Source organism: Rhipicephalus sanguineus, chromosome 1 (assembly GCF_013339695.2).
Source record: "Rhipicephalus sanguineus isolate Rsan-2018 chromosome 1, BIME_Rsan_1.4, whole genome shotgun sequence".
NCBI classification, from domain to species: domain Eukaryota; kingdom Metazoa; phylum Arthropoda; class Arachnida; order Ixodida; family Ixodidae; genus Rhipicephalus; species Rhipicephalus sanguineus.
The window spans coordinates 144512956-144535043 of record NC_051176.1 but is presented as its reverse complement, the minus strand read 5'-3'; the positions used below and the strand labels follow the sequence as shown (position 1 = coordinate 144535043).

The following is a 22088-nucleotide window of genomic DNA, read 5'->3' as shown; positions in this document are numbered from 1 at the left end:
GGTGCAACTTAATGTTGTCCTAGCTTTCAGGGCAAAGGAGAGGGAAAGCATGCGGCTGTGCAGCTAATTCGTGGCATGCAGGAACCCTGGCGCGCGCTATTTTCTAGTCTCTACACAGCGCAGTTCTGTATTCTGTGCCGTTCGTGATGTGCAACAGCACCAGAGATGGTGTTTTTGTTACCGTTGCGTATTAAGTAACAAGCATAATTAGCCATAGAGGCAACAGCACTAAATGCGTGGAGCTTTAATCTTCTAAGCGATCGTTCGGGAAACGTGGGATGTCTCCAACAAGGCTGGTATTCACAAGTCCGATCTGAATCGGCGAGAAAAAGGAAGTTGCCGCTAGTTTCGGGATATTGCAGAGCACTCTCTCCATGGTCCCGAACTTGGAAAGAAGCTATTTTTGATGCCATGAAGAATATACGATAAATTCCCAAAGAAAATAATCAGAACAGGCACCTTTACCAGAAATGAAAGTTATTTTCACTAAGGGCACTGCTGCAACAAGTTATAAGCAGTCGGCCGACTTTTTTTTTTAGTTGCTTACATTTTCCAGGCGCATCACTGCAAGCGCTGTAAAATTATGCAGATCTCCGGTGATAAAGCCGACTTAAAAGACCGTTTGTGAAATGACTGCATTGCGGCGACCCAAACTGAAGCCGTACCGAGTGCATCTCCATTCTTCGAACATATGCACGCGCAATGTTGCTGAATAGAAAATGACGCCACCCTAAAGAGCGGTGCCGTAATTCAGGTTGTCATCTTCCTCTTATGCAATTTCAGACTGCAGCTATTTTCATTTTGAGGCTTGTGACAGTTTTTGATGTTGCATGTTCATCAAAACGAATGGAAAGGAAGTGGTTCACTTTGGTGAACATGATAGCATCAGCGTCACACTACTCAGGGCAACACTTGAGGTTTGGATGACATGCTGCTATGGCTAAGCAGGCACAATAGCTTCACTTATCCCATATTACCACAGTGCATTAGACCTGCATGCTTTTTCGGGTTCAAGTGAGACGTTTGGCCACTATGAAGAAGATTTTGCCGGCACAGCGTCATATCACAGTTCGCTGGATCTCAGGTTCGAAAAAATTTATTTTTTTCACGTAATTGGAATTAGTTTTTTCTACTGCCACATTATTAAAACATTCTTCTGGCACTTCCCATGCAAAAAAAAAGAAGCCTTTGGTGACTATACTTTGCGTACAAAGGTTGTATATTTCAATTTAACAAAGTTTCGATATAACAAAGTGAACTGAACTGTTTACCGATTTTGTTATATCGAAATTTAACTGCATCACCTTTTTGCAAAGATTGCCCTCTCCAGAGCAATGTTAGTTAAGGGGGGCTCAATGTTGATTTAAAGACAAACAGGAACTTCCTGCCATTATGTGTGACAACATCCCGTTCCTCTCCCTCACAAATCCTCTCATTGTTGTGAACACCTCACGAAACACTTGCAAAGACTTCGTATTTGAGTTATCAGGCATTTGTGCAGCAAGTCAAACAGACATTCATCCACTTCTCCAACCACAAGCCTTCCTACATGACCATCAAGAACTGGGAGAGGAGTGTGTCTTGAAGAATATGTATGGGGAATAAACAGTGCTCTGCAACTATATATGTGCACATGTCTCTCTCAAATTCCTAGCCTCAATATATTGTGAATTCGTACACCCTAACAGCTGCACTCAAATTTCATATTTTGAGTATTGTAATTTCTAGGTGCATTTTTGTCTTTGCTTCCCTCCAAGGCCCTTTACCATTCCTCTTTGCTCTCCTGGTGACAGCAGGCAGAAACTGGTTTTAGGCTACACTAGCGACATCCTCACCCACTTCACTTTCGCCTCTATAGTGTGGCCAGATCGTTGCCACAATGCTTTGTACTACATTGAAATAAAAAAACAAATCCCAACAAAGGCAGTGTGATAATCATTACAAAAATATTTGTCAACACCAACTAAGACACAAGGTATAGCAAGCGATGAAAAATTCGTAAACAGGATTTGTGCGCTGGAGTCGACGGAGCCCGAGCTGCAGCCTTGAAGACAAGTCCGCTTGTCAAAACATTGGCTCCAGCACACAAACCCTGTTCACGAATTTTTCATCGCAAGCTTCCATCTTTCCCTGACTCCTGCCCTTTTTTAGGTATAGCAAGGTACCTTTGGTAAGGTCTATCACTTGATCATTATCTTCTAGTGCTTCTTCTTCTGTAAACACCTAGAAAAACAACATAACAAAAACATGAATACATCTATTCTGCCCCAAAAGCAACACGCATATGACACGATTACAAATGAAAAGTTTACGTCATGCAGTTCAACTACACATGAAATCCTAAAGGCAATATAAGTCCATAGCCACAGATTTCATCCATGAGAATAAATGGGCAGATTAAAACACTTGCATAAATGGAAAAAAAATGACCGACTATATCTTACTTATTTACTATAAATATATAACTGTTTTGCATGTGTGTTTCTACAATGCTTTGAATTTAAAGAAGAATGTCAAGGCAGTGTCACACCAGTCATTTAATATTTCATGCAATGTCAGGTAAAAAACATAACTTTTCCTAAAGCATGGGGCCAAAGAATGTTTGTAAAGACTAAAGAATCTAACTCAAGACACTGTGTTTACCTCTTCATATCCTTCAAGTGTTCCTGAAGTAAGGTTTCTTAGGACCTTGAGCTCTGATGGAGCCATTGAAACATCGCATGAAAGTAAGGAGTTTATGTTTGGAGGAGACAAAAAGCACCTGGAAAAAAAAAACAAGTGATGTTAGGTAGGAAGACTATAGGAAAAAAATATAAAAAAGAGATTATGATCATGGCCTAGCAATGTTTTATGGCACAAGGACCAAGTGTGAACAAAGAGCACAATGTCGATATGTTCGAATGAGTTGCTCATGACAAATATATTGCAATGAATAGGTGTACTGTGGCTCGAAAGAGGCCTAATATCATTCGCTGTGCTGTATGCAAGTGCTAAACGTATTGTGAAGACTATGTACTATTGTCTATTAAAATATGGCAATAATATGCTGCAGTGACATGTGCTGCGAGCTTAAAAGTTGTACAGAGGAATGACATTAAAAAGCAGGCTATTCTAGGTATCCTCAGCTAATAACATGCAATGTAAAAATATCATTTAAAAACCTTACTACAGATCCAAGGTTCTGGATCAGGATTCTGGATTCTTTTTTCCTGGGAAATAAAAATTATTTGACCTGACTCAATAACAGTTCTGGGTCAAGAAACAATGCTAAGTTGTAGCATATGCTGAAGAAAATGCTTTTTTTCTTTCTTTTTTTTTTGCTTTTTTTTAAACATTGCAGCAAAACATGAAAAACAGCACATATACAAGGGTCATCACTGGTTAACAGACAAGGATGTGTGTCATATGTGTGAGCTGTTCTCATAAGTGAGCTGAGCTTATACTTTTGTCAAGGGTGGCCAATTTCCTATGTGTGGTACAATTAGGTGGAGCTTGTTAGATGTTCTGGCATTCCACAAAGGTAACCAATATTTCCCCAGCTGTTCGTGTAGGAGTGGTCTCAGATCTGTGGCAGAGACAACTTTAGAGGAGTTCCTAGCTTTCGTTATGGATGAGGCAAGTTTTTCAGCACGCACATTACTTTCAATTCCTCTATGTCCAGGAACTTATCATATTATGACATGTTATTGCGCGTAAAAAGATTGCATTAATACAGACGTGTACGACAAGTCAGCCTGCCTATGTATGGGACTTTTTGTCATACAAAATGGTCAAAGTCTACAACGACAGGCTTAAATTCATTAAGGCCCACTGACGCTATTGGTGCCTCACATACTGTGAAAAATCCAAGAAAGTGTGTCCTTTTCTGCTGACGGTCAATATTTCTCACTAAAGAAACGTAAATACACTTTTGTAAGAATATTTCACTAACCTGAAAGTATTCATGGCTTCTCTTTTGCACCCATTAACAATTTTAGCTGCAGCTCTTCTCCATTTTTACAAGAGTCATTACCATGAAGAAAAATGTTGCTTAACCTATTGGTGCCTCTGCACAACCGAACAGAGCAGCCCCTCTTCAGAAAATACAAGTAGAACACACTTATGTCGTGGCCACCTACATACAATATTTGCTTCATTAAAAGTGATAAGCATCATTACATTTCATTTTGGCAGCTGCACGGATCTCGTAAAAGCCCCCAAAAAATGCAAAGCAGCCTTAACTCAACCATTTCTGGTTGTTTATAAGAAAGGGCAAAAACAAAAAATTCAGGAGCACATCCCCTATCAGGAAAACGGGGGCATGTCTGACCTACCACTCTTCTTTGTTTATTTCTTTCTATCATGAGCCCTTTCCTTCCCTGGCGGACGTGGAACGGCTATTATGACCGGTTGAGGGCATGACATCAGGGTGCGCCTAAACAGTTGGCATCGTGCCTAATGATGAGGTGTTCTAGAATAGGGTAGTGGGCTGGCTGAAGTCCGCGCGCCGAGGCATTTTGTGTCTCACCCATGAAATGGCGCCACTACCATCTGCAATGTAAGCAACCACGTTGCTGCCCTCAGCAGGAATGTTAGTATGCCCCCACTTCAAGCACAAACCAGCCTTGTGCAATGCCTGTTCATAGCCATTTTCGATCGCCTCTTTCGGTCGGTTTCTTTCTTCTCTTTTCTTTTTTGCATGAGCATATTCTTGCTTTAGCCATCATTCTGCCGCATTACATATCCCTAACCATCAGCGCGTCATCAGCAGGAGTGGAGTGCTAGACATGTTATAACCGGCAGTTTTGCATTGCCGTGGTGAGCTCTTGCTTAAAAAAAAAAACAGACTTCGCAGTTGTACTGCCCTTAGAGCAAACAGATTGGTACCTCAACAAGCAACAGGGTGGCATAATAACAACTCCCAATTCTCCGTGAATATGCTAGCATTTGTATCACATAGCAGCTCCAGTGAGGTCATACTTTTAGTGATTAAAACAGTATTATGGCAAACTTGAGCACCTTATGCTCTCCCAGCCATTATGTTGTCCTAAAGCCGCAAGTATCAGAGTCGGACAGCACACCACACGAAAAGATATGTGTGTGAGTACATTGCAGAAAAGACCTACCTAACCATGCCCTGTTATTATTCTTTATACTGAATTTGTAAGTTGAATAACTTTCATTTCACATCAATTTCCCAAGCTCTCTTTGCACTCATCTCAGGATAATGTAAGGAATGCACGGCAATGCAAAACTCAGCGGGTAAAATTTAGGTTGGGGGCCCCTTTAAAAATGACAGAAAAGGTCCAACTTGCCATATACTGGATGTTCTCCAAGGGCGCTTTTATGTGAACTTGTGAAATACAATCGCCAGCAATTTCGATTCCTGCATTCATGATTTTCTCCTTCGCATCATGCACATAACCTGCTACATACAGAAGTTTCCCTTTCCTAGTATTTTCTCCTCGCTAATGTAACAAATGTTAAGCACTATAAAATAGGCGCTCATGCAAATGCTGTGTCATTCTTTGTTCTCGTGCTTTTTTTAGCACTTAGCATTTGTTACTACACTTCATAAGCAAAGGCTGAACGTCTACCCTCGGGGGAAAAGAGTTGAATTTCATGTAGACATTGAAAACTTGATGTTATAACCAGTGGCACTGTGCTCAACGGTGGCACGAAGTTCACTTTGCCTTGACGTAGCGAGGGCGGAATGCAAAAGCTCTCCTGAGCCAGACAAATAAGCCATAACACTGGGGCTGGGTTCAGCGCAATGGTGGAGCCTCCTAGCAGATGCAACCTGCCATGGTGGTCTAGTGGTTATGGTGCTCAACTACTGACCTGAAGGTCCAGGATCGAATACCGGCAGCGCGGCCACATTTTCTATGGAGGTGAAAATGATTGAGGCCTGTGTACTTAGATTTAGGTTCACGTTAAAGAACCCCAGGGGGTCAAAATTTCCGCGGCCATCCACTATGGCGTCCCTCATAATCATATAGTCTTTTTGGGAAGTTAAACCCCAACAATTTATTAAGTTAATCCTAGCAGATGCAGAAGCATGAACTGGCTGTCTGAGGACAAAAATATACTAGAGAACATATTCACAAGATGAGGCATGTGTCAGCTACAACAAAAGCCCAGAGCAGTGCTGGGCAGTATCGAAGATACATGTATATTAGATACTATATTAGATACTCTTTGGGTATCTTGTATCTGTATCGCGATACGTCTCGCAAGACGAGTATCTGTATCTGTATTTCTGATACATTCGATAATGTATCGTGTATCTTAAGATACAAGATACTGCTATCGCAACACAACCATGTGCAACAATAATCGCTGGCCAAAGTCCGCTCCTCAAGCTGGCGCCACTAAGCCATCTGAATAAAACTAAGGGCTGTGACGTAATTTTAATCTTTCCGCCAGAGTCCACCAGTGAGCGCAGATGAGCCGAGTCACGTGCCAGCGCTCACGCAGCGTCGACAGAATCAAGCACGCAGACGCCTACGCCCAGCCCACGTACCTTTTGTTTTCTCGATTTCTATTTTCTTTTTAGTTGCGCCAATGCCATGACACTTGCTCTTAGCCACTGTCCTGCGACGCGTACTCCAATGCATGCGGCGTCTATCACGCAAGTTCTGATTTTGCTATGGTGTCGTTGTTGAAGATTCTCTTGCGTTTGCTTCGTAACGAAATCTGGTGCTCGCAAGAATGAGGCTGCTTTGCGTCTCGTGGCTTTTACATATCAGCCATTTTAAGGATCTCGTTGATGTCTCTTTGACTTACACGAATTAACTTATATGCAAATAACATTCTAACAACTTTATCACCATAGGTATTGAGGCTAAATCTAATAGAGCAAGCATTTACCTAACAGAATATATCTTGACATACCCTACTTTTTTCTTGCTACTATCTTTATTCAAATAATTTATGAAATCCTAATTTGATTCTTAGCATAACTGTTTTCTTAGCTGTCCTTTTGCATTGTATAGATTACATAGGTCTCTGTACTGTGTTTTCCCTGTATGGTCACTGTAGTATGTATTTTGCAACGGGCTACCCATATAAGACCTCTGCTTTATTCTTTTAACTGTCTGCATTATTTCTACTACTGTTTACACATTTACATGTTGCCAAGGCGATCTTGAAAACCAATATATATTTATGTGGGCGTGCCTTGAGAACAGTACAAAACATTCTGCTTACCGCTTAGTAAAACATCGAAATTGAGTTTGCGTTACAATAATAGAAATTATAAGGAGCCATCATAAAGATGTTAGGAAGGAGATTCGATAAACGTTGTTAGAACGAATGCTCCGTTTTTCTCATCAGCGTCCCAACAAGCCGTTTCAGGCAATTTCCCATAGGCACTGAATTTTCTATTGTGTCACCTTAGCAAGTGAGTTGACGATACTTCATGCTTGATTGCCATAGCTAATAATTGCGCTGTCTGTATCGCGATTCTATACTCATTCAATGTGAACGTTTGATACGCAACCGCCTCTCTATTTTACTTATATTTGTTTTCCTGTTATAGGCCTTCCAAAATTTCTTACGATTACTAATCGCCACGTAATCGGAGCTATACGTGGCAAGAGCGCGAATAGCGGCAGTGTCCCGCGACGCTTTGTGCAACTATACCATACGTCTGAGACGTTTCTGAGTTGGACATGTTCTCTCGTTGAAGAAAAATCGCTAAAAAATTGCACCTTAGTGAGCACATCAACAAAGAATCCTTTACGCCAGCAGATAAGTAGAATATGAAAAGTCACTGCAGGTTTACGTCCTCTACGTATACCGTAAAAACCCGCGTATAGCCCGGGTTTTTTTTCTAGATTTTAGGGTGCGAAATTTCGGCCCCGTACTATATGCGGGTCCCAAGAATTTTCGGCCCAAATTCAGTTTCGGTTTCGGCATAGCGCGGTGCTATCATCATCATCAGGTGTCTGCGCGCTTCTGCGCTAGGTAGTGTTAGCGGCGTTAGTCTTACGGACCCCCGCGTGCAACAGTGGTTGGTCAGTCGGTCAGTGGCCTTTGCTTCAACTTGGTGCCGAAAACGACGGCCTCGATTTTGCTCCTGTGATTTTACACCATGTCAGGACCGCGCAGGCAGTACTCTGCTGCTTTTAAAAGAAAAGTTATCGCTGCTGCCGAAACCATCGGCAACTGTGCCGCGGAGCGGCAGTTCGGAGTCAACGAGCGGAGTATTCGCGGTTGGCGGAAGCAGAAGGAAGCCCTCTTTGCATGCAGCGGCCAGCGAAAAAGTTTCCGCGGACCAAAAAATGGAGCATTTCCTGACGTGGAACGAGAACTCACAGACTTTGTGCGGGAGCAGCGAGCTGCACATCTCGCTGTCAACATCGAGCTGCTACAAGCGAAGGCAAGGGAGATCGCTCGAGACAAAGGCATTCAGCCGGAGGATTTCAAAGCGAGCAAGCATTGGGTGTCTCGCTTCATGCACCGCGCTGGGTTCTCCCTACGTCGGCGTACGTCGATCTCCCAGAAGCTACCAGAGAGCTACGAAGAGCACCTTGTGGCTTTTCAAAGGTACATAATTGCGTTGCGAAAGGCAGTCCCCTTTCAGCTGGGCCAGATCGGCAACGCGGATCAGACGCCGGTCTACCTGGATATGCCCTCGGCGCTGACGGCGCATCAAAAAGGCTCCAGGCAAGTTATCGTGCGGTCGACTGGAAACGAAAAGACGCGGGTGACTGTAATGTTATCCTGCACGGCTGACGGTCGCAAGCTGCCACCCTACGTGGTGTTCAAACGAAAGACGCTGCCGAAGGGGGAGAAGTTCCCGAAAAATGTCGTCGTCCGCTGCCAGGACAAGGGGTGGATGGACGAATCGTTAGTCCTTGACTGGATAAAGTCCGTGTGGTGTCGACGGCCCGGAGCACTGCTGGGGCTGCCTTCGATGCTTGTGCTCGACGCGTTTCGGTGTCACCTGGCCGACTCCGTAAAGTGACTGCTGCGCGACTCCCGCACCGAGCTCGTCGTCATCCCGGGAGGGATGACATCACAGCTGCAGCCGCTTGATGTGTGCCTTAATAAGCCATTTAAGGACCATGTCAAGCGCCTGTACGTGGAGTGGATGAGGTCCGGAGAACCAGAAGTGACCCCTGCCGGACGGCTGAAACGGGCCTCGCCAGCGATGCTCTGCTCGTGGATAGTCGAGGCTTGGGCCTGCATTCCAGAGGCGCTCGTTTGCCGCGCCTTCAAAAAGTGCTCCATCTCGAACGCGCTTGATGGCACTGAGGATGATGTGCTGTGGGAGAACATTTCCGACAAGGGAGCTTCGGAAGAGAGTGCGTCCGACGACGACGATTAATGAAATGTCAATAAATGCATTTTTTCCATTTTGCTCGGACTATATTCGGGTGAAAACTTTTTTTCTCACGTTTGCTATCCCTGAATTACACCCCGGACTATATGCGGGTCCGAGCTATATGCGGGTTTTTACGGTACACAGGGGGTATCAAACTCACCTTATAGCCAGCGGGCCGCGGTAGCTAAATGTAGTCCTGCAAGGGCCAGGCAGTGAAGTGAAGAATATTGAAAGGGGGGGGGGGGGGGGGGGGGAGGCTTGAACAAGATGACAGCAGCTAACGTTGCCATTTGAAAATAAGGCTTTCCCATATCTCATATATAGGTCATTTCTGAATGGGATTTGGAGTCAGGATTCGAGAAACATAGATACCGATCTACAGAATGACTGACGCGAATGTGGACGCGAATTCTGAAATATAGAGTTTTGTTCCACGGTTATGCTTCAACACATGGTGACCCCATGTCCTCACGAAAAGAATGCTTGAGACAAGTCATGTCTGTGTAGCTCATGCATGTACTGTTTAAGAAAATAGAAACAAACGGGACGAAGACGGTCATATGCGCAGGTTGGGCTGCTAATGAAAGGTTCGCGGGCCGCGTGTTTGAGACCCCTGGTATACACAATGCGTCACAAAAAAATAAAAAAAAAATGTCACTACCAGCCTTATTCCTGGTGTACACCTGTCGGGTGATCCGGTATTGCGCAAACGGTCTTTTATGGAGAAGGTAAGAGTCCATACCGGTATTTGCGCCGTTGTGCGAAGGCATCTTATTAAAGTCCATGTGATTAGATGGCAACCCGCTAGCTGGTCGGCAAGCTGGGCAGTGACTCCCATGAATTGCGAAAATGACAAAGAAGAACCGCTGTCAGCGAAGTGTATACAGAGCTGTCCTGTGAAGAAGCTAAAACAAACCCCAATAACTCGTTTCGGAATGAAACTAATATACTTTGAGAATGAAGGGGAAAACTTGAAATACGTACTAACGGACATTTCACTCAAATGAAACAAAGTTGATCACAGTTCAGAAATTTTCAAGCCGGCATTTTCATGCATAGGCGTTTGCTGCTACATTATATGTATCTCCAATTACAAATTTGCGAATGTATCGAAATATCTTAAGATACAATTGCTGAGTATCGTATCGGACACAATTATTGCGAGAGTATCTTGTATCTGTATCTCAAATACTTCTTGCCTAAGTATCTTGTATCGTATCGCGATACAATTTCCAAGTATCTTTGCCCAGCCCTGGCCCAGAGACTACTCATCACACCATAACACATGTCAGGTTATTGATCCAGCAAGACCTATGGAAAGTGTGCATCTTTCAAAGGCTCTGAGTTTCAAAGTGGAGGAAACTACTAACTGGTTAGCCATTAACATGAGCAAAAGATGTTTATAATATTGGTGGAAAAAAAGCAAGCAAGAGCTTGGTAGAGCCAGAGTAGTTATAGGCACAGATAACAGCAGATAAACAAAAATAGATGCTTTTTGAGGAAATAAAGAAATAAAAGTAAAGGTAAAATGACAGACGATGCTGGAATTCAAGAGGTGAAACACCACCTCATTGTACATAAATAAAAAAAGACAGGCTACGCGGCCACCCTGACTGCCACCTCATTTAAGGGGGTGTGGTAGGGTAAACGGGTCATCTTGGTCTCAGCTTTATATCTCGGGAACGTTTCCATATTTTGTTGTGAAATTTCGCATACTCAATAAGAAAGCATATGGCCTTCACTTCATGCGATTTTGACTCTGCAGCTTTTGTTACTACTTTGTATTTAAAGGGGCCCTGCAACACTTTTCCAAGTAGCCATGGAATGGCTTCATTAAAGGAGCTTATTTCCTCACGAATTGACCACCGCAAAAATTTTGAAAATCCGTCCAGTACGAGCGGAGTTACAAAGATTTGTCACATGCTGTAATTTCTTTCTGTCTTCTCTCGTACCCACGAAAGTGCTGGAATCTGAGCTGGGAGGGTTGGCGCGGGGGTAAGAAAGTACGTCACGCGCACTTCGTGACCTTGAGCGCTTTTTTCTGTTTTTTTTTTCTTCGAACGCGCGGCATACTTTTAGTGCGACAGCACGCGCGGGCAAGTGACGGCCTTTTGCGGTGCCCGCCATAACTACCGAGCGCGCCACGTTCAAATCACCCAATGGCGTGGCCAATGGCAGTGACGCCGTAAGCATCAATTCTGTCGAGAGAAGAGGAAGCACTTTTTAGCTAACTTTGAGAATTTATTGTAAATCCCAGGCCGCGTGCTGTGCTATAACCTTTGGCTCGCATGTTTTCGGGAGCCTCGACTACCGATCGGCAGTGTTTTCTGACCATGCTGAAAAAGTGTTGCAGGGCCCCTTTAAGTACCAAATTTTATACTGGGGTGTAAAATATAGCTTTTCTCAAAAATGAAAAACACGATGAGTGTTAAAGCTGGCACGCTAATTCCACATGGTAGTAGCATTAACCCCTAGCTCTAAGAATGGGCTCCTACATTTATCTCACAAGAAAAAAAAAATATTGTCCTCACATGTCACGTGCCGTAAGAGAGACTTTCCAATTAATAATTTTTTTTCTTAATTACAACTCGCACAGTTTTTCAACATTTGATGCTCAGACTGTTTAGAAGGGATTTAACTGACACAAAATTTCGAAGCCGAGATAATCTGTGGGATGGATTTGTGTGGACACACACGCATCATCTACGAAACATCAACAGATAATATAGCCTAGAACATATTTAAAATCACGTTTAAAGTGCGCATTGCGCCACTCCACCACGTGAAACGCGCCTTTGGTGTTCTTGTAAACAACCATCCGCCACCTGCGTCACGAGTTTGCATTGGCTGCCCCAATTGTTGCGGGCGCTCTCTCCTAGCAGACCTTTTCAACGGAAAGAAGGGGAGACTTGCACGGGAGCACAAAGGCTGGTGTCCTCGCCTCAGCAGTGCATCTTGGGGGGGTCACGCATATTTACAACGTCTCAGAGGGCATTGTAGCAGCACCCAGGAAGCCTTTGTTGAAAAGAGTTGTCGATGCGGTGCTCATGTGCACGTGGTTTTGTCTGCTCACGTAGCCAGCTATGTTTACATAGCCACCACTCTGGGTCCCGCCTCCCTCGGCGCTCTCCGTAACCAAAACTGCGACTGGGCGCTATAAAACCGTCTCCAAATAATTAACGGTTGTGCGCTCGAGGAAACGAGCTTTCCAGCCGTGACAAGTGGGTCGTTAACTACTTATCGCAACAGTAAAAACAAGATGCAAAATTTTGGTGTCCAGTGCTCCTTTAAGTATAATCTGAGAAAATTTCAGCACAATCAGTCAGATAGTTTTCCAGAAAAGGCACATCAAGTTTCGAAAATTTTTAAAAACCTGATCGTAAGAAAAACGCACCTTTATGTTTAAAACACGTGCGAAAACTGCTCCCAACATAAACCAATGACAACGCAACAAAAGCATTACTGCTAGAAAAATTTGCAATCAAAACTTACAAAGATGGTAGGAAATGAATATATTTAACCGATCTAGCCATATACGTATACAGTAAAAGCTCGTTAATTCGACTCTCGTTAATTCAGAAAATCGGTTAATTCGGACACGTCATCTGGTCCCTGTAAATATATGCATCACTCTATGAGACTGGGCGCTCGTTATTTCGGACAGATTTGACCGCAAATCAGATAATTCGGTGACTTTCGGGTCGCTGGCGAGGCTCGAAAACGAAAAAAGAACAATTCGGAACAGAAGTGAAGCTCAAACGCAGCATCGCCATGTTGTTGGCGGTGCCATTTTATTGCTTTGTTCCCGTTGGTGTGCTGCATCGTTGAACGTCGTTTTATCGAGGAACGATTCAGTACGGCTCCTTTAGCTTGATTGTTGCTGGTGCTTTTCTGCTGACTTTTTGTGTGAACGCACTATCCGCCAATGGAAACGCCGGCGAAGCGGCCCAAGTACGAGGTGAACCACTTCACCGCCAAAGTAGAAATTTCGCATGCCCTGAAAAATGGGCTCTGCCAACCAGAAGTTGCTCCTGTGCCATGACGTGGGCAAACAATACGACACGATTCTCCCGAGCGCAGTTAGCATTCTTGCGTATGTGTGGCAGAACACGCCTGCGCACGCCATTGCCAACTGTTTCAGGCACAGTGGCTTTGTTGTACCCGACTCCAGCGATGCCGAAGTGTCGCCGGACGACGGTGCCGACGATGGGCAGGATTTCGGAAGTGTTATGCCTCATGCAGTGACACTAAAGGATTATATCGGCATTGATGATGGCGTTGCCACTGCCGGCTGTCTGACTGATAAGCAAATCACCAAGGAAGTGATGCATGGCAACGAATCCGAGAACGAAAAGCCTGAAGAGGAGCAGCCACACCATGAGCCACACGGGCCCCCTCGCACTGTGAAGGAAGTCGCGGAGGCCCTCTAAGTCCTTGAAGAATTTTGTTTTGGCACTGCAGACAGCATGCGAGCTGCTGAGCACCTTGAAGGGCTCAGAAAAATTGTGTCCGTGTGAATTTCTGCTCGAAAACAGACACGCATCCGCGATTACTTTGTAAAGTAAAGGCATGTTGATAAAACTTGCATTTATTGTGTTTATTTCGACCATTCGATAATTCGGACATTCGGTTAATTCGGACATTTTTTCCGGTCCCTAGAAATCCGAATTAACGAGCTTTTACTGTATTATTACATACATCCAAAAACGATGATGGAAAACAAGATGTAAACAAGCCCTTGCATCCGTTAGCAGACGCGGTTTTTGGCAGCGCCATTTCTAAATGGCTTCAAGCGCTCCTAAGCGCCCGCCAATTAGCGGTTTTGCTCCTCAGACTGTGCATTATATTTTAGTAATGAAACAAAATCGCTTTTTTGGTCGATCTACCCTACCATACCTCCTTAGTATACAAATACATATCATCATCACTGCTGCAGCCACGGCCTTTCAGGCTTAGACTCCATTCATTTGTGACATTACAGTGACGCAGTGCATTCAATATGATGCCTGCTTAAACAGGCAAGGAGCTGGGAAACTCTGCCGCTGCTCAGCGGTTCAATGCCAACTAGCGTCCCTTTATACGCACTGGGACACTCATGTCAACGACTCGATTTATAGATGGCAGGGCTTGTGGGAGGCCTAGCACGGCCTTCCAATGAAATGGCTGTGAGGTTTCTGAAGGTGCTAAGTCATTCTATGGCAGAGAAGATGGCTTCATTTAAGCAAGCACACAGGGCAGGTCGCCATATAGCCAAAGCCGCTAATTTGAAGGTGCTGTTTGGCCTGCTTATGGCAAAACAGACTAAATGTAGCATTTGATTTATTTTGTTTATTTGTTTAGTAACAACGCAAGTGATGTCATGTCCAGAGTATGAGAGAAAGTAGAAGAAACAGCATCTTCAAGTCAACTTCTTTACCGAGGCAGCAACTCCATGTGAGCAGTTGCTTTCCATAGCTGCTGACATTTCTTAATGAGAAAGTGGGCAACTACACTGAGTGTTACACTGAATATAGTGACAATATGGGCATTCAGCACAATTTTAGCCAGAATGAAGCAGCAGTAAACACAGAATTTTTTTTTTTCCGGAGTTTTTTAGAGAAGTGTGCATATCTCGTGTGGTCTACTTTATGAAGCGTTTAAAGTGCTCACCTTTCTGAACCATGTGGGTAATGTGTGTTAGAGCCATCCCATATATCTTCCAAGATTTCGTTAGCATGATCCTCAGCATCAGGTATCACTGGTGGAATGCCAAATGGAAACTGCAATTACCAAGCAACAGTTTCCTTAAACACAGTATTGTAGATCTTCAGCAATTCCAATTCTTTCATGCATGATTGATGCAGCGCTAAAGACGGCGAGACAGCGCCCGTCCTGTGCACTCTGTGTTCCTTTACGTCTCCGTCTTTAGCGCTGCATCAATCATGCATGCATTCCAACTAGCCCAACTTTACATTCTATTCCAATTCTTTCTTTTTTATGGAAGCTTAATTTTATTATGATAACAAACAGTTGAAAAAAATATGAACACACGCTTTTCAGGCAAAGTGTACCACACCCTGGAGTGCTGCAGTACTGCCACACCTCAGCCAATGTACAACTAAATGGGATGCTTTAAAGGGGCCCTGCAACACTTTTTCAGCATGGTTAGAAAACGCTGCCGATCGGTAGTCGAGGCTCCCGAAAACACGCAAGCCAAACATTATAGCGCAGCATGCAGCAGCCTGGGATTTACAATAAATTCGCAGTCAGCTAAAAAGCACTTCCTCTTCTCTCGACAAAAAATGATGCCTATGGCGTCACAGGCAGGTTCCACGCCATTGGGTGATTTGAACGTGGCGCGCTCGGTAGTTATGGCGGCCACCGCAAAAGGCCGTCACTCGCCCACACATGCGATCGCACTGAAAGTACACCATGCGTTCTAAGGGAAAAAAAGAAATGTGCTCAAGGTCAGGAGGTACGCGTGACATACCTTCTTCCCCCGTGCCATCCCCCCCTGCTTAGCTTCCAGCGCTTTCGTCGGGGCGAGAGAAGAGAGAAAGCAATTACAGCGTGTGACAAATCTTTGTAACTCCGCTCGTACTGGACAGATTCTAAAAATTTTTGCGGCATTCAATTCGTGAGGCAATAAGTTCCTTTAGTGAAGCCATTCCATGGCTACTTGAAAAAGTGTTGCAGGGTCCCTTTAAGATTGCAGTCATTTTAAAGGAGCCTGGCTATGACCGATAATGGAGCAATTTCCCTTACAATTATCACATCTCATTTCACCTAGCTACTGGACCAGAATGCTACTTGAACATTTCATAAATTGTGGTGCTTTATGCAGCAAAACAACTATATGATTATGGGCAGCTTGACTTGGTTATTTTTTTTATAGTATCACCTGTCCCAAAAGATTCTTGCAACAGATTTTGTTGAAAAATCTTGCACAATTTGCCAGTGGTTTAGTAGTCTGAAAACTTCTAAGAAAGACTGTTATTTTTGCCATAAAGGTGGTGTAAGAAAGTATTTAGCGACTTACTGGTGAATCAAAGAGATTAGAACACTGTCCTGGTTCGATATCAACATCCTTTCCACCCCACAGCTCCTTGAAACGCAAATGTTGCGGAAGACTTTCCATGGCGTTGCAAACTTTTCCCCTGAAACAGAAGCAATAGTAAATGAGCATTTTAATCACAATGCCAGAAATGTAAACAGTGGCGATCTACCTTGCTCATTGATTCAGCCAGAAAGCCAAAGCTACATCTCTTAAAGCTTAAAGGACCCCTAAACCACCTCTGATAATTTTTTAACATTGCAAGTAAACATGCGCATCGAGTCAGAATGTTGTCACAATCGACAATGCCAAACATGGCAGCGCTGTGAGCCACGGGCGCCCCATAAATTCCAAGAAACAGTCCCTTCTCCTCTCCGGGCCCTTTTGGCAATCCTCAGCCCCTCAGCGTTTGCCGTGACGTCAACGTTGTCGTCTGCTCATCTCATCCACAAAAAGAACCTCTTTGTCTGCACGCAAGTATGCGTACTCGCCGCTCTTCCTCCTCGCACGGTGAGGAGGAGCACTCGGCCAGGGGAGAGACGAGCCGACAAACGGAACATAGCGAAGGAAAGAGCGAAACGAGCGGGGGCCTCCGTTGTCTTGATATATACTGAGTATGTGCAGCACAATGGTACGAAGACAAGAGAAGACACACAAACAACATAGACTGGTGCTTGTGTGTCTTCTCATTTGTGTGTCTTCTCTTGTCTTCGTACCATTGCGCTGCACATACTCAGTATACTTTAAGACATGTACCAACTCGCCCATCAACGGAGCCTCCTTTGTATCATCAAATGCATGTAACTCCGCTATTACGGCACCGTTTTGAAAAATTCTCATGGCTATATGTTCGTTGTGGACTCGTGCACAACTGCAACAACACAACTAAATTTTGACCTCTGGGTGGATTCGGGGCCCTTTAAAGCCTAGGTTGGCATAAGGTTGACATTCTCTGTTTTTCTCAAAAACTAATTCATGGCAACTTTTTTTGCTGAGGAATTTGTTTTTTGCTTATCAATAACCACACTGGAATTCAAAGTTTACTACCTCTACGCTAATGTTAACATCTAACCAATTATTACTATTTGTTTTATCCCACAATTCGCAAAGGACTACAACCTTAACCTTTTGGAAGAATATTCCAGAAGTAAATGGTAACCAAAAATGTGAAACATTACTTAAGTGCTTTTTTTCTTTCATTACGTCATCAGGTCAAAACCCTCTAAGCCCAAGTGAAAATGTGCCAAGTGTAAGAGTGCCCTAAATAATTCACAACACTTGTTTAGTAATGCACAAAGGAGGCAAAAGTACCAGTATCAGTTTAAGCTCTGATACTTATGCCAGCTTAATTACAGAGAGAGGCTGACTGAGTATAATAATCGAATGTGAGGGGCTTTATGGATGTTCCACAGCCTGACAACCCTTGCTTCAGAGCATGAAGAATGGAGAAAAAAAGAAATCAAGTGCTCGCTGCAACTCAAAACAAAGGCACTCTGCACAATAGGTACACGACTGTTCTTTATATTCGTTAAAGGGGCTGCGACATCAGATTTGTGGCTTGCATGTTATTTGTTTCAAACGTTTCTCATTGCTTCAGGAAGCATGATACGTGCTCAAAGATTCATATATTCTAGGTAAATAATTTAATATCCCATTATTTATGTCAACAATTTTCGGTTTCGGTTTCTGGGCACAGAGATGGACAGTGACGTCACTGTCTGGGAAGCTTGGTCACATGGGTGCACAAAGCTATGATGCACACAGTGCTGCATCATTTGCTCCCACACACATGCACGAGCAACTGTCCAGATGCCTTCAACCACTGAGCACGCTGAATGTTGTCTTCACAGCGTGATGATGCGAAGCACTTTGCAAAATGCCAGCAGGCTTGGCTAGTTCAACAACACACTGAGAAAAGCGAGTGCAGGCTGGCAGCCAATGCTCTCTAGGCTTGCCCAGTGCAGCAGTGCTGTGGGGTCACTACTCACTGCACATCACTCTTAATGCAGCATGACGTCACTAAAACTTCTTTCATTACGCTTCCAACACAGTGATGCCAGTGTCAGTCCCAATATCGATGGGTCTCAATCGCAAGAACGAGCGTTTATGCATTCTTTGAAAGAGATTTAAAATATATTTTAAGCATATGCTGTGTCACTTCATACTGTGTGTCCTTGCATACAGAGGAAGCCTACCGCAAGCTTTTTATAGCTTCAAAACTTGGTCTAAACCCCTTTGAGCAATGGATGGCTTTTCTGCATGCCATGGACATCACCATGACCGATATTCATGCCATCAACATACATCTTAATTTTTTTGTGTTGTCTTAATCAGAGAAGTTGTGTACCTGGAGCAAGGAGCATGTTCCATCTTGAAGTTGAGTGCAAAGAAACAATACAGGACAACAGAAAACACGAGGACACAGCACATGCCTTCTGCCATCTGGTGTCATTTCTTTGTGCTAAACAACAGGATATGCAGTGCCAACTAGGTCATCAGTCTGTTTTCTTGAACATAATTTATGCTAGATGTTTTTTTTTTTAGTTTCAACATTCTTTAATAAAAATTGTCAATTATTCTTCTAAATCATAATTAAAGAGATACTTTGTTATTTTTTTACATAAAAGTTTTTCAAGAACTGTTGGATCAATTCTTCCCATCTAAAGAATGCATGATAGCACAACAGGAAAACAAGAAATCTAGAAAGAAGGAGCATGAATGAAGTAATAGATCTGGCCCTAACAGTAAAATATGTTGTTGGACAAGTTGGCTGAAAACTACGGAATGCATGGCAGCACAACAGTAAAAGAGACTTTAAAAAATTAGGCTGAAACATTATGTACCAAAGTTTACTTTGCAAATAAAAGGCCTTAAAATGAAGCATTAACACAAACACAGAAAATAAATGCATTTTGGGAGGGGGGGGAGGTTAAAGAATGAGGTAATGTTTAGGCCACATTCTATAGCTTTTGATAGGCTGACGGTTCCACCCAATCTACTTTGTAGACTATCTTATGGATTTGTTTAAGTGCCAACATTTTGGGCCATTAATGTTGCCATTTCGTTTCTGTAGCACCTAAATGAACAGCACCAAAGTTGACTCAACAAATGAAAACAGCTGTACAAATGCATTCAGTGTTGCCTGACCTTCTTAACTTGATGTCGCAACATATAAAACTAAGACATAGTTCATCGGTGCTGCCAAAGATGGCAGCACCCATGAATAAAACATAGAATAATCTATAAAAGCTAAAATGGCACGGCATGCTGTTTGTCGACTGTATCTCCCACGAAACCTTTATAAAACGTTTTATAGAGCTTTTAAACATTTTAAAGACGTTTTCTAGAGGTTATGTGTTTCATGGGCTGTTATTCACAGTGCAGATAATATATTTTCTTTCATGAGCACAAGCCAGAAATTTTTGTTAATTTACTTGCAGATAAGGTCTAGTTAGAAAATACTCCTGCATAACGAAGTAACAAAACAAAACACGGTGAATCCTGTGCCGCAGTCAGAAAGGAACTTCCGAGGCTTTCCAGCAGCGAAGATACTCTTCAGGCAAGAGATGTAGGTGTCACAGGCCTCATTCTTGTGTGCAAAAGCCCATACATAACCGGTGGCATGATCAACGGCTGAGTGGATAAATCTTTTGGAAAAACTGTAGTTGGCAAAACCTCCGATAGTGTCCATGGCCAGATGATCAAATGGTTGTTCCGCTGGTGGTAAAGACTCCAAGGAACCAAAGCGTTTGGTCTTCGGCTTCTTGCAGCGCTGGCAAGTATAGCAGTGTCGAATCTATTGGGAAATGTCGATGACGATGTCAGTCCAATAGTATTGTGGAAAGAGAAGCCACAATGCCTTCTTTACACCAACATGAACGAAAACGTCATGAACTTTCTGGAGAAGAGAAGATCGGAGGGCAAAGGGGACGTAGACTTTTCGTGTCCCTCTGCGCGCCACTATGGTCATTCCGTTCTCAATGGTATGCTTGCCGGGCGGTTTGTCGTGGTGATGCTCTGGAGTTGTTAAGCAGACAGGAGTTGAATAATCGGGTTTCGAGACAGTGCATCAGCTTCGATGTTGTCATATATTTCTGGTCTAATTAGGGGTCATACGCAGACAAACTAGCAAAATGAATGTAAAAAAGAATTAAGACAAAGCAGGGGCAGACAATTTTCGTTACCTACAATCACCTGCCTTTTTTACACACAACAAAAGAAGCCTCTGAAGCTCATTTACAGAGGCCACAGTAAATTAAGACTATAAATGAACATAGAACAAAGGTTTATGGACATCTATGCACACCAAATCATTCACTTGAAAGCCGATACATGTAGTTTTATTCATGCAAGTGAAGCGGTAAACATGGCATGGCATGGCGTTACTAAACCTACAGGTTTAGTAACGTCGCAGATTGGGCCGGATGGTTTTGCATGGTGAACTCACAGGAGTTTGAAGTTTAGTTCCTACGTCCTACACTGCAGTGCCTACTTTGCTTACAGGCAGCACCAAAAACTGCCATTCTGGTATGGCGGACACGGAGAGAGCAGAAAGTTCGTTGGAGCACATTATCGTACCTGGAAATTAAGATTATTTTGGAAGACAGTGTAATAAAATCAACAGCGACATGACCGCAATTACAACGTTAGTTTCAGTCTCAGGGTTGTTGCTGTCAATGCCGCACTTGTTTCCAGTGCACCTAACTGAAAGGTGAAGTGTTCGACTAGGCCACGAAAGTGTGTCGTATAATAAACTTAAGTCTACGGCATATACACTAAGACCGCTACCATGACCACCTGAATCAGCTGTTTTTCCCTGGAGGACTGCACGTGGCTGCGACACGCGTTATCCACGACTTGGACAGTAATGATGTAAAGCAACAGAGCGGTGAAAAACAGATGTCATTAAAAAATTATTCATACGTAGCAGAAGCTACCATTATGCACAGCTACATGGTCAGTTTCATACTGTCGCCGGCGGTCCTCGTTCGTGCCGCCAGCCACACCTCGCTGAACAAATGACTAAACCACACAAGATACCGCCGTTTAACGTTTACCAAAGCACACCATCATTGATTTGAAAACGTACGTGTTGCCGCGCATTAGCCGTAACGCTTCATAGCGAGCAAAATACGATATAGACGGCTGAATAAACATCCAAAAAGGAGCATATGCGACTACTACGCTAAGTGTGAGATTAGGAAAAATGCATGCGAGCACCATACCACAGCCGATCACTGATGTCAGGCGCACATGCTACACGACAGCCGGTAACAACGCCGTCTGACAAGATAGGCAGCCAGCGAGACGCTCACACACTGAGCCAGCCAAGAGCTACACCTGCAGTATCAATTTGCCCGCTACTCATGGTTGTCACACATCGGGAATAATCACATGGACCGGCCGGATACATGACCGGATAAGAGCATGGAGGAATGGACGAATGGATAAGAGCATAAGAGTAATAAGATCGACTTTCGTTGCTTTTGTGTGTATATATATTGTGTTTGATTATGCAAGGCTAGAGTAAGGGGTGTAAGCAGCGCCTCCCTGCTCCTTTTTCTTTTTTTTTTTTTTGCCAACTTTTGACTGCGAATGCGGAGAGCTGGGCTTGTTCTGGGCTTGTTGGTTTTTTTCCTTGTAATTGTAAGCAGGAGTTCATGTGGAGTTTTACACAGTGTGAAATTTCAACTGCGTTATCAACTTTTGCTTTTTTTGCTTGACTGCGAGACTTGACCACGGATC

At 43.6% G+C, this 22088-nt stretch overlaps 1 protein-coding gene across 2 annotated transcripts in view; it reads right to left on the bottom strand.

Moving 5' to 3' along the window:
• LOC119399514 (helicase SKI2W) overlaps positions 1-21761 on the bottom strand; it is a 114229-nt gene extending 92468 nt beyond the window's left edge. The window contains exons 1-5 of one of the 2 annotated variants that reach the window (XM_037666321.2): positions 21569-21761; positions 16329-16446; positions 14960-15069; positions 2644-2761; positions 2166-2223 (exon numbers count right to left, since the gene is read on the bottom strand). In XM_037666321.2, the coding sequence (XP_037522249.1) occupies positions 2166-2223; positions 2644-2761; positions 14960-15069; positions 16329-16427 (385 nt within the window). In that variant the 5' untranslated portion in view covers positions 16428-16446; positions 21569-21761. Of the gene's footprint in view, positions 1-2165; positions 2224-2643; positions 2762-14959; positions 15070-16328; positions 16447-21568 lie in introns of those variants that run through there. The other variant, XM_037666329.2, reaches the window with a different exon arrangement.
• Between the last annotated feature and the right edge of the window lie 327 nt (positions 21762-22088).